This window comes from Acomys minous, assembly GCF_964271855.1.
Source record: "Acomys minous genome assembly, chromosome: 10".
Taxonomy (NCBI): domain Eukaryota; kingdom Metazoa; phylum Chordata; class Mammalia; order Rodentia; family Muridae; genus Acomys; species Acomys minous.
The window spans coordinates 25,072,052-25,089,223 of NC_140491.1; the positions used below are offsets into that span (position 1 = coordinate 25,072,052).

Consider the following 17,172-nt stretch of genomic DNA (forward strand, 5'->3'; position numbering starts at 1 on the left):
GTTTTAGGGGGTTCTTTTTCTTTTTCTTTCTTTTCTTTTTTCTTTTTCTTTCTTTTGTTTTTTGTTTTTGTTTGTTTGTTTGGTTGGTTGGTTGGTTTTTTCAAGACAAGGTTTCTCTGTATGTAGCCCTGGCTGTCCTGGAACTTACTTTGTAGACCAGACTAGCCTTGAATTCACAGAGATCCACCTGCCTCTGCCTTCCAAATGCTTGAAATAAAGGCATGCACTACCACATCCAGCTAAAATTAGAGAGTTTTTTTTAATGTAGTAAAAATAACCTATGTTAGAAACTAAATTCCAAACTATGAATTGCTGTACACAAGGCAATCCGCCTGCCTCTTGAATATATTTATATCTTCTGTAGTTCCTGAGCCCTTGGCAGAACCTTTTAGGGTTCTGTATTCTTGCTTTCATTTGTAACTCAAAGCCAGTTTCTAAAATTGTGTTTGATTTCCATTTCAGCATCTAGACATTCAAAGTGATGGAAGGCATCCCAGACTTCGGATAGTTTCTGAGTCTTCTAGAAGTTTCCAAGTGCAGAAGGAACCACGGTGGCAGATGTGGAGACTCGGGCGGGCACTGAGGACACGGCACCAGTGGTCTTGGGGTAGTGCTTTGTCAGGAATGAACACTCATGCTTATAATCCACGTGTGCATCGCTGTTCAAGAGTGATTCTCCCCTGTTCTGTTTTTTTTTTTTTACACTGAATTCCTATTTAGACACTAAAACCTATGAGCGTGCTTGTCCCCCCACCCCCACCCCAGGATGCATTTATCTGTAAGCCAGCTATTACGATGTCACAGCTGGGTACCTAATTTACTTCCATATGTGGAGTGTGCTAAACACAAACCAGTTTACAGAAACGATGTATTTTGTATATATAAATTGTATATATACCCTTTTACCACAGTCAGTTTTTTAAACAAATGAGTACTCTAGATTTTTTTTCTTCTTAATGACGTTGCTGCTGGGGTGGGGTTGGCTTAGTGGTGCTGCAGAAAGGAACGGTCGTGCACTAAAGTGTGTAACCCTGCGGCAGGCATGTCCTTCCCCGTGGACTTCCGCCTGCTTGCTGCAGATCTGCCCCTTGACGCCACTAGCAAATCTGGAAAAGAGGGACTTTGAGAGAAGGAAACATGGCTCAGCCGGAAGCGGAATGGTCTCCGCAGACACCAGTCCCGGTTCACAGTTTAGTGGCACCCTCTGATTTGTCAGGATGGGCACTAAGTTCAGTGTCATCTGATCCCCTGTGAGAATCTAAAGTGATGTGCAGGAGGAGCTCCTGTCATGGTTCTGAGATTTGAAATAAAGCATGGACGGATGGAGCCTTTGCCGGTTGGTCCTTTAAAATACACGGAAGCGTAAAGTCAGTTTGCACTTGTGGTGGGTCAATATTGTTGGCTGTGACGCTTCCAAAAGTGAGCAGCGAGGAAAAGCTGGTCAGGTCAAAGTGAGCATGTCCCGCAGTTAAAAGGAGTGGTTTTTACAGCAGGCCTTCCATTGAGATCGCAGCCCGGATTCATTTCAAGCTTGGGAAGTGTGGCCCGAGTGTGGCACTGTACCTGTGATGAAGCTCTTATTACGCATTTATCCCACAACTCTCCAGGCTTAAAGCACCCACCATTCGAGAGCTGATGGAGCGCCGGCACCCTGCGTCCTCACTCAGCACCTTAGGCCAAGAATGACTCAGCTTCCCTTTTACTAAGTGAGACTCCCTCCCATGAAAGTTTAGACATTTAGATGCTGATTGACTTCCAGGTGAGCCTTCTGAGCAGGAGTGTGTCACCCTTAGTCGCACAGAGACACAGGCTTGTTAGAGAAAGCCCTGGAAGGAGCAGTGGACAGAAGGTAATGGATGTGGAAGCGTGGCAGCTTGGTCTGGAACGCGAATGTGCACCTGTAATCTCAGCACGGGGGCCGCAGAGGCAGAAGGTTCACTGTACGTGGGAACCAGCGTGGTCTAGAGAGTTCCAGGGAGGGATGGGTGAAAGAAGGAGGAAGGGAGAGAAGAATACGGGGGCGGGGGGTGGGGGGCGGGGGGCGGGGCGGGGAGGAGGGAGGAAGTCAGGCAGTGAGAGGAGGGAAGAAGGGAGAACGCGTGCTACCCTGACGTCACAACTATCCATTAAGTTACAGCATTGTTTTCTTACACTTGCCTTAATGAACTGTACAACCAAGTGGCTTCAAACAACAAAACCTGTTCTCTTCCAGCCCTGGAGGCAAGAGGTCCAAACTCCGGGTGCCACAGGGGTAGCTTCCTCCTGGGGACCCGACAAAGCCCCCCGTGTCTAGGCTTTGAACTTTTTCAGACTTACTTGGGTTGGGGGGTTTTTAATGCCTGTACCTCCCTTCCAACCCACCTACCCTAGAGAGGAGAGAAAAGAGGTTAATGGGAACAGGAGAAGTAGACCTTTTTAGACTCAGTTACTGGTGTAGTCGGCAGGATTCCAGCAGACCTGTTGAACAGTAGTCCCAGCAATTCTATGAAAGTGAGTGCAACTGCAGCTGCTGGAACCCGGAGCAGCAGCCAGAACCCAGAACCCTGAAGTGTTCACTAGAGAGGTTCTCTCTAGGAGCATCTCGAAGTGGAGTGATGAACAGCCAAGACCAAAAAGCCCTGCCACTTGTTTTGGGCTCATATATATCTCCTCTCAGAGTCCCTACTAGGATGTTTATCAGTTGGCAAAGACCATGCCCCTGAAAGAGGCGGTTCCTTTTTCAGTGGAGAAACATCACCTCTTCTCTCACAAGTCTGTTTTCAGCAGAAAAAAAAAAAAAAACCACACACACACACACACACACCCTTACACAAGCCTGTCTTACATCCCACACTTGGGATCAAAACAAAAACATCTTTACATCCACTACACCCCCGTGTCATTTCCTTCCCAGTTTCTTGACACTGACAGCCTTTGGTGGTTTGGACTTCTAGACACGTCATTCTGTGGTGCTGTCTCGGTTCTCACATGGAGTTTTCCTCTGCACGCCCACATTTTCCTCTTATAAGAACTCTAGTTACTGGAATAAGGCCCATCCTAATCATAATGACTCTACCTTAATTTCATCCCATATGTAAACACTCTGTTTTCAAAGTCACATTCCCAGGAGCTGGGCAGACATGAATGCTGCATAGACCATATTCAACCCAGCACAGGCGTGGTACCAAAGTAGCACATGGCCAAAACAGTAGAGGTGCAAGTTTAGAGGGAACAGATCTCTATGCCCAAAATAAGATTAATAAAATTAGAAAGGACAAGAAATTAAATGTTACTCAGCATCAACAAAAATATGACTCATTCCCCTGAGTTTGGTTTTGTCTTAGTCTAAGAACACATAACAATTCATTACTCTAAACTTGAATGTCTCTAGCTAACCCAAAAAGCCTGACCCCAGTGTTACTAGGCAAGTGCTTAGGGAGAATTTCCCCTAAGCCTGGACTGCAGCTTGGGCTCCGCCCCAGACATCAGAATGTGATTGGTCAGGCGTGGGTCCTGAGCAGGTAGAATCTGAATCCCCACCAGTGATTTTCATACAGTCAAGGCCGAGAAACTGCCCCCAGATTTTAAAACTTCATATTCCAAGGGGCACTGATGTGACACAGCAAAAATACAACTGCTTTTGAATTGTCTACCTGATAATGCAACAATATCTTCAATTTCTTAAGCTTGGCAAGGAAACTACCAGTTTCAAAAATTAAGCAAGTTCTTGGAAATCTGTTTCTCCAAAGAAGGTCTACAAATGGGAAATAGGCAAATAACAGATATTCAACAAACAACAATTGGGGAAGTACAGATCAAAACTACGACAGGATTTAAAACAAGAGAAAATGGCAAATGTCTAACTCAGGGTACATAAGTGCCACACCAGCCTGTGCTAGCAGTTTCTCAGAGCTGGCAATGTCAGAGACTTGTCTTTCTGGAAGGTTCCTTTGCTATGTAATATGAGAAATCTGCTGACATTTCCTGCCCTGTCTTTACCATCTGATGGCCCAGCATGGGATGGAGATGTCTGGGTGAAAAGATAACTAGAGGTCCACTGGAGACTGCATCTGTGAGTGCTCAGCTGTGCCCCAGCAGGTTTCCTGGGCTGGCTGTGCTCCAAGGCAGCAAAGTAACTCTCAACGGGCAACTGAAGGCAGGTGCTGTACCAGGGCCAGAGGCTCCGCTCGGTACAGCTGTTGCACAGACCTGAAATTCACATGGATCCTCGGAGTCTGTGGCACCCAAGGGGAAAACTGAGGAGTGTACTGAGAAGTTTGGTGTCCTATAAAAACCCAGTGGTGTTATGGAAACATGTTGTTCTTTTAATCCCAGCTGTGGGATATGAGGCTGCTTCAGATTGTTCATAGCAGCGGACTGTTTGCCTCATATGTGCTCTGGCAGGGGTGTGATTGTGCCAGATGAATGTAGTTTAGTTCTGGGGGACTCTAGGGTAGGAGAGGTAGCTTAGTGGTTAAGAACACTGGCTGCTCTTCCAGAGGACCCCGGTTCAATTCCCAGCACCCACAGGGCAGCTCACAACTGTGTATAGCTCCAGTTCCAGGGGTGTCTGACATCTTCACCCAAACATTCATGCAGACAAACACCAATCCATATAAAATAAAAATAAAGATCTCTATTTTTTTAAATTATGGGGACTCTAGAGAGGGTATGAAAAGACCAGAGCTCCAAGAGGAGGCACAGCTGTTTCTCCTGTTGACGTTACTGCTGGTTTGGGTGGTTATCAAGAGAAAAGAGATGATAAGAAATTGGAGATATTCTGATGGGGCAAAGTTTGGACTAGCCCCAAGGAACTCAATACCCCTAATCAATAGGAATTCTGATCTCAACATCTCTCCCCACTAATCTTCTGGTGTTGGAGTGTTGGAAGGGTTTGGCGTGGATAAGGGTAGTAGAAATTAAGAGCCCAATAAAATAGATTTTTTAAAAAAACAGGCCAACAGAGGAGAGGCCTGTTGAACTGTATCTAATTCGTCCATTGCCAGGCCCTCAGATAAATTAGGCTGATTTTGTAGCTAATTTGATGCCAGAAATCAAAACAGTATCTGCCCAAGGTGTGTCTTCTTATCTCTTCTTCCTGATTAGTCTGAACCAGTTCAAGGCTTCCTGTATTGGAGGTGGCTCTTTCAGGTGAACTGCACCCTTTACTCTCTCAGGAACCAATCTCTGATTCTCTGTCCAAGGGCCCTTTGCATTCCCAAATGTCTGGGTCCTCTATGATGTCACCTGTGTGCTTTTGTATAAGACAGCCATTACTCTGAGGAGTCTGATGCCTGTCCTTTGGTGGAGCCTATGAGTGGGTAACACTCAATAGAATGGCTGTTGCATTTCTTCACCCATCCTTCCATAATAAATAGGAATGCTTCAACGTTTGGGGAAAAGGATGATTAGACAGGTTTGGGAGGCACACGGAAAATGACCTTTGATCCTCAATGGCATAACTAAGCTGTGCAAATAAACCCAATCATTGTCACAAAGTCTCGTTAGTTGCTACTGACAACAGATGTGTTTGGTGAAGGTTCACTGTCCTCTTGGGTTAGAAACATTCATTTTGGAGTCCATGTGAGACGGAAGCTGTTAGTCTGTTAAGCCCCCAGAACGTGGGGTTTCTTCATTTATCACATTAACTGACATGACTCAACAATCCACTCTGTCACTTCACAGGTGGAAGGGCTTGTCACATAATCCACACCTGTCTGGACATGTGTAAGCACTCAGTAAATATTTGTTGGTGTGATAGAATTTGAGCATTTAAGTACCTCCTTCTCCTGTTAAGCAATTCAATTTCTATTTGAACTTTTGCTTAGGCACTGGGGCAGCTGTTGATATTTTAAATATATATAGTTATTTATTATGCACATAGTATTCTACCTGCACGCTGCAAGAGGCTACCAGATCTCATTATAGATGATTGTGACCCACCATATGGTTTCTGGGAATTGAACTCAGGACCTTAGGAAGGACACCCAGTGCTCTGAGCCATCTCTCCAGCACCACTATTGACTTTCTTAACAACTATTGTTCTGTCTAAAGGAAGGTTCGAGGCACTGGAGATAAAGAGCATCAACTGTGGTTTGACTGTGGCTACTTTGCATGAAAGAGCTAAGTGGAGCACAAGCATGAAAGGCTTTGCAGTGTGTCCATTGCAAATATATTCAGATCTATGGTCCCCCGCATGTTCACATTTGATTAACAAAAAGCATCCCTTTGAATGGCACTTTCCACCTGTACATCTTACATCTGACATCATCCCGGGGCATGCAAGAAGTCAGGTGGCTGCTCCTCCAACAGCATTGGATTTGGGGGTTTCTCTGAAGCTGTTATGTCTCTATTTCCACCTTAGAAATTAGAGTTTGAAAATATCAAGAACTAAGGCTGGAGAGATGGCTCAGAGGATAAGAACACTGTCTGTTCTTCCGAAGGTCCTCAGCATCTAACACTCACAGAAAGCAACTTTGACCCTGCTCCACATACACACCCATATTCCAGTGGCAGCCACCAGATGGCAGCAGAGCACCAGCGGTTCTATTTTCCAGGCATAAGGAGCAAGTAGAGGGGTCCTTACCCTTAGACAGCCACCATCAGTCCTGAAAGGATATTTCAGTCTCTAGGGAAAACACCAGAAGCCCATTTTTGGACTCATTGCGTTAGTGGATAGATTGCTATACCTAGTCTAATAGTGATGTACTGACCCCAATCCATATTACTCCACTTACCAGATGCACTCCGCTCCCATGGGTATCCTTAAAGGATTCCAGGCTCAAGGGCAGCTGTCTGCAGTTAGCAGGTGTGGTGGTTCATTTTGATTGTCAACTTTACACAGTGTACACCACCCCTGGAAATGGAGTCTCATAGAGGAATTTTCTCGGTTGGGTTGGCCTGTGGGGATGCCCATGAGAGATTTCCTTAGCAGTGTTATAACTGATGTGAAAATAGTTACCCTGAATATGAGGGCACCGTTGAATAGGCTGGGGTCCTGGACTGTGCGAAACAGGAAAAACAGAGTGGAGCATGGCACGCCTGAGGAGTACAGGCACGCACGCGTGCGCACACACGCACACACGCACGCACGCTCGCATTCTTGGCTCTCTGTTGTTGATTATGGATACAATCTGACCAGCTCCCCTGAGTTTCTGCCACTGTGAATTGTGACTGTGGTGGACTATATCCCCTCTCTCTTAGGTTGTATTTTGTCTCGGCATTTTGCCACAGCAGCACAAATGAAACCAAGAGTCGAAATGGGGATAATTGCATCCCGGGGAAATAGAGGCCAGCAGGCAGCACCCAGTCATTGAAGGCAAGTCTGGAAGGCAAGACCACAAAGGACAGCAGGGGCAACGCAGCCGTCGGAAGCAGCTGACCCCATGACCTACGATGTTGACTAGCTCATGGTGATTTTAGGAGGGAAAAGGAATGGGGAGGCCACCAAATTCTTTATCTATATAATCAACAAAGCTCAGGTCAAATGAACAGAAGTGTAATTTTAAGAATAAAAAAGCATACAGTTGTGGACACCATAACTGACTCCCAGGCATGTGCCAATTTATAGTCAGAGTCTTTGAGTGAAGGAGAGGCTGGATCTTTCTCCATCAGGCGGTATAAATACACACGTGAGTGTACTTGGTACTCCAGCCAACCTCCCAAGTGACCTGAGGAGTCACTGGCTTTGCCTGGGACCCAGAGCAGAAGCTTGTGGACGTTTATCCGTTGCTCTTTCTTTTCTTTTTTTTTTTTAATTTATTTCAATCCCTTTTATCCTCCCATTCCTCCCTCCCTCCCACTTTCACCCTATTCCCCTCCCCTATGACTGTGACTGTTGCTCTTTCTTCCATCCATACCCAAGGGAACTTACAGGCTTTTACAGAGTAACTGCATGTAGGAAAAGGACATATATAACCAATCCTCTCAGGGATCGCTAGGTACAGGGTCTGAGCTGACAGTGATCCAGAACATTCCAAATGCCACTGTGCCCCACCACCACCACCACCACCACCACCACCACCACCTCCCAGTCAAAGCAGATGCTAACAGAGGTCAAATGATCAATGGAGTTTTAGTTCGCATCCACCTTACAGTATACCCCTGAGTCCTCCTGGAGTCACGTCACAGACCACCTCTCGTTGAAGCCATATTTTCATGGTATTAGCCTCTCTGTGGTACCACTCAGTCAACCTCACAAAATACTGCAGGCACACTGAGCTGACTGTTGGCCACCAGGGTGGCTCAGTGTTCCAGCGCCAGCTTCTAGCTGCTCTTGCTTGTCGCTGACTTTAGGCATCTGCAAGTTCTCCCTGGGGAGTGTGTCTGGGACATGGACAGACAGAAACTGCTTTATCTCCCCCTTGTTGGCCCCGAGGAGGACTGCTGATTCTTGTCTCGCACAGGCAATACTTTGGGGAGTGAGTCCAACAGATGGTTGAGAAGGCATCCTGTTGGATGTGAGGTGAAGAGGTTTCTAGGGCTAACTGGCAAGCAGTGGCAAGGAGTGGTTCCTCTCAGTGTGCTTTGAGGGCACCAACAGAGGTCCCATAGAAGGCTCCGGAGCTGCTTATCCGGCCTGGAGCAGAATTCTCTATTTGAACAACTCTCCCCTTACTCTGCCTAGCCAATAGTCCTTGGCAAATGAGGGTCTTCCTTCCGCAGTCACTGGGGGCCCCTGACACTGCTACCCTCTGGAGACATTCCCTATTTCATTCCTGGTGGCTGGGAGCCTGCCTTAGGACCCTCCCCACAGAAAACTGTGACTCCTAACCTTACAGATAGCTCCAAGGGCACTTCTTTTTGTTACCGCCTGCCTTGCTGCTGCTGCTGCTGCTGCTGCCATTGGTCCCTTACCCAGGAGGCCTTGCAACCTTAGGTAAGCGCCCCAGAACCTCACTACAAAAGCAATTGAGAAAGCGTTTTCTCCTGCTCTCTCTGATGCATGCAGAGAGCATTTCCGGTTTGGAATAGGCTGTTGATCTCCTGGCCAACACTCCTGGAGCCTCCTGAGTCACAATTTGTCAGCATGGCAAACTTCATTGTTTCTAAATCGGAATGCTGCAAAGTTTGCCCACTTGGGGCAGACCTCAGCCACTGGGGCAACCAGGAGCTTAGCAGGTAACCGATCCAAAGGAAAAGTGGTGTAGAAAGGAGACAAAGTGGGGACTACATCTGAAATGAACTCTGGTGCCCAAGATTTGATCACTGCTTCTTGGCGGGACAGCCTTGTGGGCACACAGAGGACAGGGATGCAGGCTATCCTGATGAGACCTGACAAGCTGTGGTTAGATGTGGGGAAGGAGGGTCCCCCCCACTGTCAGAGGTCTAGGGGAGAGGAAGAGGGTGGAAGAGAGAGGGAGGGTGGAAACAGGAAGATAAGAGCAAAAGCAAGGGGATAACATTTGAAATATCATCTGAATAAATTATAATAAATAAAAAACCTTTTAAAGAAGGAAGAGAGAAGGAAGGGAGGGAGGGAAGGATGGAGGGGGAAGGAAGAAAGAGGGCAAAAAGGGAAAGAGAAGTGAGGGGAAAGGGAGAAAGAAGGAAGAAAAAATAAAGGAAAGAAGGAAGGAAAAGAAGGAGGAAGAAGGAGGGATAAGGGAGGAAGGGATGGAAAGAGGGAGAAAGGAAAAGAAAAGAAGGAAGGAAGAGGAAAGGAGAGGGAGGAAAGGGAAAGAGAAGTGAGGGGAAAGGGGAGGAAGAAAGAAGAAAAAAGGGAGGAAGGAAGGAAAGAAGAGAGAAAGAACAAGAGGGGGAGAAGGGATGAATGGAAAGAGGGAGGAAGGGAAAAAAGAGGAAAAAGGGAGGAAGGAAGGAAGAAAAAGAATGAAAGAAAGAAAAAGGTTCACCACCTACCACCTAAAATACTTTTCAACAACAACAACAACAAAACAAGAACTGCAGCGTGTCTGGCGGGGCTGCTCTCGGAAGGCTGTATGTGCCGCTCCTTCCCCTTCGCCTGCCCTGCCTTTCTAAAACTCAGTCAGCTCTTGAAGATTTCGCTAATATGTTCCTCTCAGTGCCATTTGGCTTCCACCTCCAGGATACAATATAACCCTCCAGCCACACAGGGTCCTCACCAGTTTAGTCATTGTATATTACCTTAAACTGTCTTAACTGTTTCCATCTTCCTCTAGGTCAGCCTCTTAATAACATCCTCCTCCATGGAGATTTATGGACATACTCATTTTAGACATATAAACAGGATATTTATTGATGCCTGTGCTTTTTTTTTTTTTTTTTTGAGGCAGGTGGACCTCTGTGAGTTTGAGGTGAGCCTGGTCTACAGTCTGAGTTCAGGACAGCTAAGGCTACACAGAGAAACCCTGTCTCAAAGAACAAACAAACAACAATGACAATAAAAACAAACAGAGACAGAGAGAGAGAGAGAGAGAGAGAGAGAGAGAGAGAGAGAGAGAGAGAGAAAGGAGACACCCTGCAAAATAGGAGAAAATCTTTGCCACCGATCCATCTCACAAGGGATTAAAATACAAAATATATAAATATAAGGAACTCAAAAGTATAAACACCAAGAAATAAATAATCCAATCAATAAGTGTGCAAACATACTGAGGAGACCCTTTACAAATGCTAAGACAGACATGGATTCTAAAGGGTTCTCTTGTGCAGGGCACCTCAGAGGACACTGTACTCACGCAGATGCTCATCATTCAAGATGACAGCCCCAGACTGTATGACCCCAGGACTTTCCAATGTGACATGAAAACTATCAGAACCCAAGAGCCAGGTCTGGGCCGAACCTGCCAGATCAAATCAATCTCGCATTGGCATTGCCTTGAGAACCTAATATTTCAGCTTGCCTGGGATAGTTTCTACACAACAAAAACCACTTCCACCCACAGGCCCCACTTGTCTCTGCAGGCTCCTAAGAAATTATGAAATTCTTCTCTGCTTTGGCTAGGAAAGCTGTCCCAACCTGGAGAACCCCAGGCGTCCCTCCAACCTGGCAATTAACCTCTGTACTATCATCTGATGGGCACCTACCCTCGTATTGCCCACCACTTCCTTGAGGACAAAGACTACGGTAGCCTTGATTACATTTCCTGTTAGCCCATAGATAGCAGGCATTTCTTAAGTGGTCTTTAAACAAATGACGGAATTATTTAAATATAAATCATTTAAACAATGACAGAGTGGTCTCACAAGAATCTGGACCTATTGTTCTTCTCCTGTCCCACACGTGGCATCCCACACGTGACATCCTACACAGGAGTGTCTTGGCTCTGTGGATCCTTATGCCCTTACTGGCCTTTTCACAGTTGTTTCTGGGCATCTCACCCAAACATCTTCGGTGTTTATGTAAAGGAGCGTGGTCACATGCCAACCCACACAGTGACAGTCTCGCCACAGATGGGACCACTTATCTTCTCCCTTCCTACCTTTCCAGACCAGCAACCAGAGATTTCAGTAGCATGTACCTGAAAGGCTAAAACTTCAAACAAGAGACTCCCCAGAAATATCTTCCATGCTAAGAGAATAAGGTGGCATGTTGTACACGTGTATTTCTGTGTGTTTTATGCCATGAGATCATGTGTGCACATATGTGCACATAAGTAGATGCAGAGGTAGGCTGTGAAAAAGTATTAAAACATGCAGACTCCTTTAAGGAACCTTGGCTGTTAAAAATAATTTACTTTTAAAAAATTCTAAGATGGTTAAAAAGCTTAATTTGAGCCAAAATTGATCATAAAAGAGCAAAAACTAACAAACAACCCACACCACCATCTCCACCACCACCACCTCCCCAACTACCTCCACTACCACAAAAACTTTTCTAGAAAGAAATGTTGGAAATAACTATTACATAAGAAGAAAAAAGCTAAGTTGTTCCATTTAAAATTAGTATCCTGGTATTGTAACCTAAAAAAAAATCCTAATAAATTCTTGATTTGGTCTAAAATAAAGTAAGAGTTATTTTTTTTTTTTAGATTGATTCCAAATCTGAAACAATTGAACAGGCCTAACAGAAAGAGTTAATATTAAACGCTTTGGAAAGTTCCTTCTCCTACAAGCAGAGGAATGTAGGAGCTTCTCGGTATGCTTTCTCACTCGCAGCTGTAGCAGCAATGCTCTCTCTCTTGATGCTCTAAAAAAAAAAAAAGCGACTTTAGCAGCAGGTGCTTTCCGATTTGCTAAATAGAGACCCAGAAACCTGAGAATTAAACCTTGGAGTGCACATTCTCCTCAGAGCTCCAAGCTGAGTACCTGTTCACTGTACCCATTGGATTCTACTGCTTATATAGCTGCCCCCCTTTTTCCGTGGACACTGGGGAAGGTTTCAGCTTACAGATCCGACCAACAGAATGATTTTGCTTTAATGCAGCAACTCAGCATCTTCTTTTTCTGTTCATGAGGACACTTTGAAAGAAGTGGATTGATTTTGGGGCTAGCATGCCTTGATAGTGTTGCCCTTAAATAAAACTCACCTTAAAGCCCAAACACAGCCAGCCACTCACACAATCTCTGGTGGGCGCACTAGAGGGACAAGCACCACCTGTCAAGGAGTTATGCGTAGCATGCATGTGAATAAAACCAGCTTTGAACTTGCTATCCTCTCACGGTGACCAGCCTGGATGAGAGAGACAGTCAGTGCCCAGCCTTCACCGGCATGCAACTACCATCCATCAGTGAGATTCTGTGTTCATTGCTCAACGCTCCCAAAAGCCAAACTGCATTTGTTACTTAAACTCTCTGACAAAGAGCTTAATCAATAATGGATCTCCAATCTCATGTGAAACACCACATCTGCTCTCAAAATGCCTACTGTGTGATAACACAAATGTCTGTCTTCAAAGAAAAGAGCTTAAGACTCGCATTAGGAAATCTAAGCAGCTCGGCTCCAGGAAAGACTCCAGTGGGCTGCCTGCAGTGGGCTGCTGACATTACACACACAGCGTGCACCACGTGAACAAGTAGGAAGTGGAGAAGGAGACTGGAGAGGTCAGAGAGTCGCACAATTCAGTGCACCCGGTGGCCAAGATTCCGTACCTAGATACAGCTGGAGTGATAGGCTGCCTCTAACTAACAAGATGATCACCTGTGTGAGCTTCCTCTCATTACCTGAAGGCAAATCATTTTTTTAATGAAATTCCATTTATGAAAGATTATCTCTTCCCCAGCCCCTTGGGGCCCACAGATTCATCTTCCTACACAGTAAATCCGGCTTGTTCCGAGCAGCCAGGAACTCAACAACTTCAGTCACTCATTCTCCAATTATTCACTGGGGGCAGCCAGGTGGGAAGAGACCAAACTGCAGACGTTGGGAGTCCCGGGTTTAAACTTGAGATCCACCTTTACGAGTTCTGTGAGCATCCCTGGGACCAATTTTCCTATTGCCAAGTGCGAATTTCTCCATCTATCAAATGGGAAGCAACGCTGGAGAAATAGTGAAAAAGGCACTGGAGGAGCTGGGCTCAGGGCTTGGCAGTTACAATGAAATGGAATGGTCCTTTTCCTTTGCCTCATCTTTGCGTTTCCATCACGTCCACTAGGCGGAAGAGGAAGGGCTTCCAAGGCAGAGAAGGCTCAGGGCAAATGCAAAGCCCTGCTACCTGGATTCCACCCAGCACTTTCCCTCCAGGAACTGGCGCACTCTGAGGGGGTGTGGCTGGGAGGAGTTATGAATAAAGCTCTGCAAGTATGTGAGTTGTAAAGAAAACCCAGCCGGCTTGGGCTCCTGTATAAATAGTCCAGCCTGCACCCCAGCTGTGAGGACTGAGCCTGCACTCCTGGACACACCTGGATCTCCATAGTCACAGAAAGGTGAGCCTGGTTCTCTTAAACATTTCATATATATATATATATATATATATATATATATATATATATATATATATATATATATATATTGTTATTACTATTATTGTTGTATTGTGATTTCAGGGGTGGAGGCTTATTTGCTGAGGGCAGAGGATAACACACAAAAGCTGGTTCTCAAGCCTCTGCCCTTTACACACAGGGTCCGGGCACTGAACTCAGGTCAACATGCCTAAATGGCAAGTCCCTCTATCCTCAGAGCCATGTTCTCAAAAGTTGCTTTACCCATCCTACTTCTGAGTCCCTGGGTCTCTTTGGGTCTAGAGCACATTATGGGGACATGAAAGCTACATGACCATGCCGTGAGAAACAGGTCTGTCCCTGCCTTATCAAGCCTCCTGTCTCAGCCAAGCTTTAGCCCAAATTCTCGGAGGTCTTTTTTTTCCTCTCCAGCCCTACAGGTAGGCAGAAATGAGTTTGTGGCCATTTCCTGGGCTTTTCCTACTTTTCAGACAAAAATTCTCTATATTTTAAAAGCATAGATTATATGAACTGTCTAATGATCATGTTTGATGCGTACTAAACTTTATACAATTCATTGCTTTATTATTTTCTTCCTTCCTTTTTCTTTCTTTCTTTCTTTCTTTCTTTCTTTCTTTCTTTCTTTCTTTCTCTCTCTCTCTTCCTTTCTCCTTTCTCCCTTTCTTTCTTTATTCACTTTATATCCCATTTGTAGCCCCCTCCCTGACCCTCTCCCAGTCCCCTCCTCTTCCCCCTCTCTCCTCTCCCCTACTCCTCTCTCCTTTTTTAATTGCTATTTTCTGAAGAGCAGAATAAAGGTGAAAAGCAAGAAGGGAGTCATAAAGACGAATAGGGAGACACACTCTGGTTTCCCACATCACCCGGGGGCAACTTGCTTAGCATCTGAACCCTGGCTGTCCCAGTGCTTACCTGGAGGTGTTAGGTTAAAGGCTCTGTGTAAGATTCTTTTGTGGATTAAGAGGGGGGAGTGTGAATCAAATGCACTGCTCAACACCTAGTAGAAGGCAAATAATCTCGGGCTTCTCCTCTGTCTTTACCTAGAGTTTGCTTTCCTACCTCATAAAAACTGTGTTGCTTAATACACCGTTGAAAGTTGTCTTATTTTTGTTTGAAAAAAAAAAAAAGCATTGCGTAAATATTTCCTGTATGCCTGGCCCTGGGCCTCTGCACTCAGCCATGATCCTTACTTCAGTCTTGCCGGCTGCACAATCTGAGACTCATCCCTCTCTGCCCTGTTTTACTTGGCCCTATCAGGTTCAATGGCCTCCCTCACCTTCTTATCTTCCTGGGGCTCTTCCTCATGAATTTCCTTCTCTATTCCCACAGCCACACCCAACCCTGTGCATGTTCAGTTCTGAGTCAACATATCTTTTCATGACACCTCCATGTCATGAAACAGGTGATCATTGGTCCCCGCGTAGATTGTGTGGGACAAGCCCAGCTCTCTCTGGAGCTAGAAAAGGGATCAGTGGTTATTTTATTCAACAATTTATAGAGGGGAAGATTGGCCATTCCAAGATTAAACTGAGGGCTGAGAGGGGAGAAAGTCCCTAGTTGATGCTATTGAAAGTCCTCTGATTGTGCCTCGTAAACTCTAGTAAGCATGAGGCTTTCTCACTCACTGTGGGAACACATTCAGGACTTCTCTGTGTAGTGGGTACACAGTGCTTGTTGTGTGAATAGATGAAAGGCTGAGAAATCGAGAAACGGAACGAATGAAGGAGGTCTGTGGGCTTATGCAGCCAGGGAAGGTAAGGAGTTGTAACTTTAAGTGGAAATGAGAGCAAGCAGGCGGCTCGGCAGACCTTCATGTGGGCAAGCCAGTGTCAGCATGGAGGGAGGCAGCCTGCAGCCACGCACCATTGGATGCTGCCACTCACTCGCCTGCCTTTGTCAAACAGGTGTCCACCCAGCTGACGCCATGAGAATCCACAGCCTTGTCCTGCTCTCCTTCCTTCTCCTGGCTGCTCAGGTGCTCTCAGAAAAGGTCAGAAAGAGAGCCAAGCATGCACCACATAGCACAGCAGAGGAAGGGATGTCTGCCTCTTCGGATAAGGCCCAGAATAAGCAGAGAAGTAGGACATCCAAATCTGTGACCCATGGCAAGTTTGTCACCAAAGACCAAGCCACCTGCAAATGGGCTGTGTCTGAGGAGGAGCTCGGCATCAACCTGAAGGTGCAGTGCACTCAGGCCAGCCAGGAGTTTTCCTGTGTTTATGCTGGGGATCCAACCGGCTGCCTTAAACACAACAGAGACCAGATCTACTGGAAGCAAATTATCCGCACGCTGCGCAAACAGAAAAGTATCTGTGGGAACTCCCGGAGTGTTCTGAAGACCAGGGTGTGCAGAGAGAAATTTCCAGAGTCTAACCTCAAGCTGGTAAACCCCAATGCACATGGGAACCTGCAGCCCAGGAAGGAGAAAGAAGAGGAGCACAGCAAGGATCAGGAGGCTTCCTCCATGGGGCCAAACAAGGTCAAGGAGGACATGGCTCCCCATCCAGCTGTGACCCAGGCCGTAGACATCGAAGATCCAGAGTGTCTGGAGGACCCAGATATGCTCATGCAGAGGAAGACCGCCCTGGAGTTCTGCGGGGAATCTTGGAGCTCCCTCTGCACTTTCTTCCTCAGCATGTTACAGGCCACATCATGCTAATGAAGTCAGAGGGTGGGGGGGGCAGCCTGAGACAGGTGGTGTCAGAGCCCCCACTGTCGGCTGGCGACTCCCCGAGTTTCCCTCAAGATACAAACATTTATGCTAAGGGAACAAAATGAACTATTTAAACAGATTTTGTAAGTTTCGGTTTTGTGTTTTAGAATTTGCTTTGTTTCTTCACATCCTCGGATGTGCTTTTCGGAGACTCTCGACCTCAGCGTATTCTTCTGTGGACCACAAACCTAGGTGCATAAAGTGGATAAGTCCAAGTGATAATTTCCATGCATGGAATTTTTGGCTGTATTTACCAGGATAATAAAGTTCTATGCATTCTCAGAAATACCGCCAACCACTGTTTGCTTTCTATACTTCTTGTTCTGAAAAGAATTGTAGTTCCATTGTTAACAACCTTCCAGATGTGAGTAGGTGAAATATGTAAGGTTCCTCCACCCAAAGTCCTCTCCTGAGATAGTCCATCCCATATTTTCTCAGTATCCACTGTCCTGTATTGTTTGATGTTCATTGAAATATTACCATCAGGATATGTTTTCAGGTGGGACACCATGGTATCATGGTGACTTGCCAAGATGTCACAGATGGTAAAAGAGGCAGTAATTCCTTGGAACCAGGGATATTTTAAATGAATTTTGTTATTGTTGTTATTGTTAGTGTGTGTGTGTGTGTGTGTGTGTGTGTGTGTGTGTGTGTGTGTG

General features: G+C 45.9%; 2 protein-coding genes across 10 annotated transcripts in view; both read left to right on the plus strand.

Moving 5' to 3' along the window:
- PROM1 (prominin 1) overlaps positions 1-1,326 on the plus strand; it is a gene marked incomplete at its 3' end in the record, with an annotated part of 98,722 nt that extends 97,396 nt beyond the window's left edge. For all 9 annotated transcript variants that reach the window (XM_084798294.1, XM_084798291.1, XM_084798299.1 and 6 more), the window contains one exon: positions 463-1,326. The remainder of the gene's footprint in view (positions 1-462) is intronic.
- Positions 1,327-13,609: 12,283 nt separating this feature from the next.
- LOC311606343 (fibroblast growth factor-binding protein 1-like) lies at positions 13,610-16,799 on the plus strand. The gene is made up of 2 exons (XM_084797629.1): positions 13,610-13,767; positions 15,705-16,799. The coding sequence occupies exon 2, from the start codon at positions 15,725-15,727 to the stop codon at positions 16,457-16,459; it is 735 nt and encodes a 244-aa protein (XP_084653755.1). The 5' UTR covers positions 13,610-13,767; positions 15,705-15,724; the 3' UTR covers positions 16,460-16,799.
- Positions 16,800-17,172: the final 373 nt, after the last annotated feature.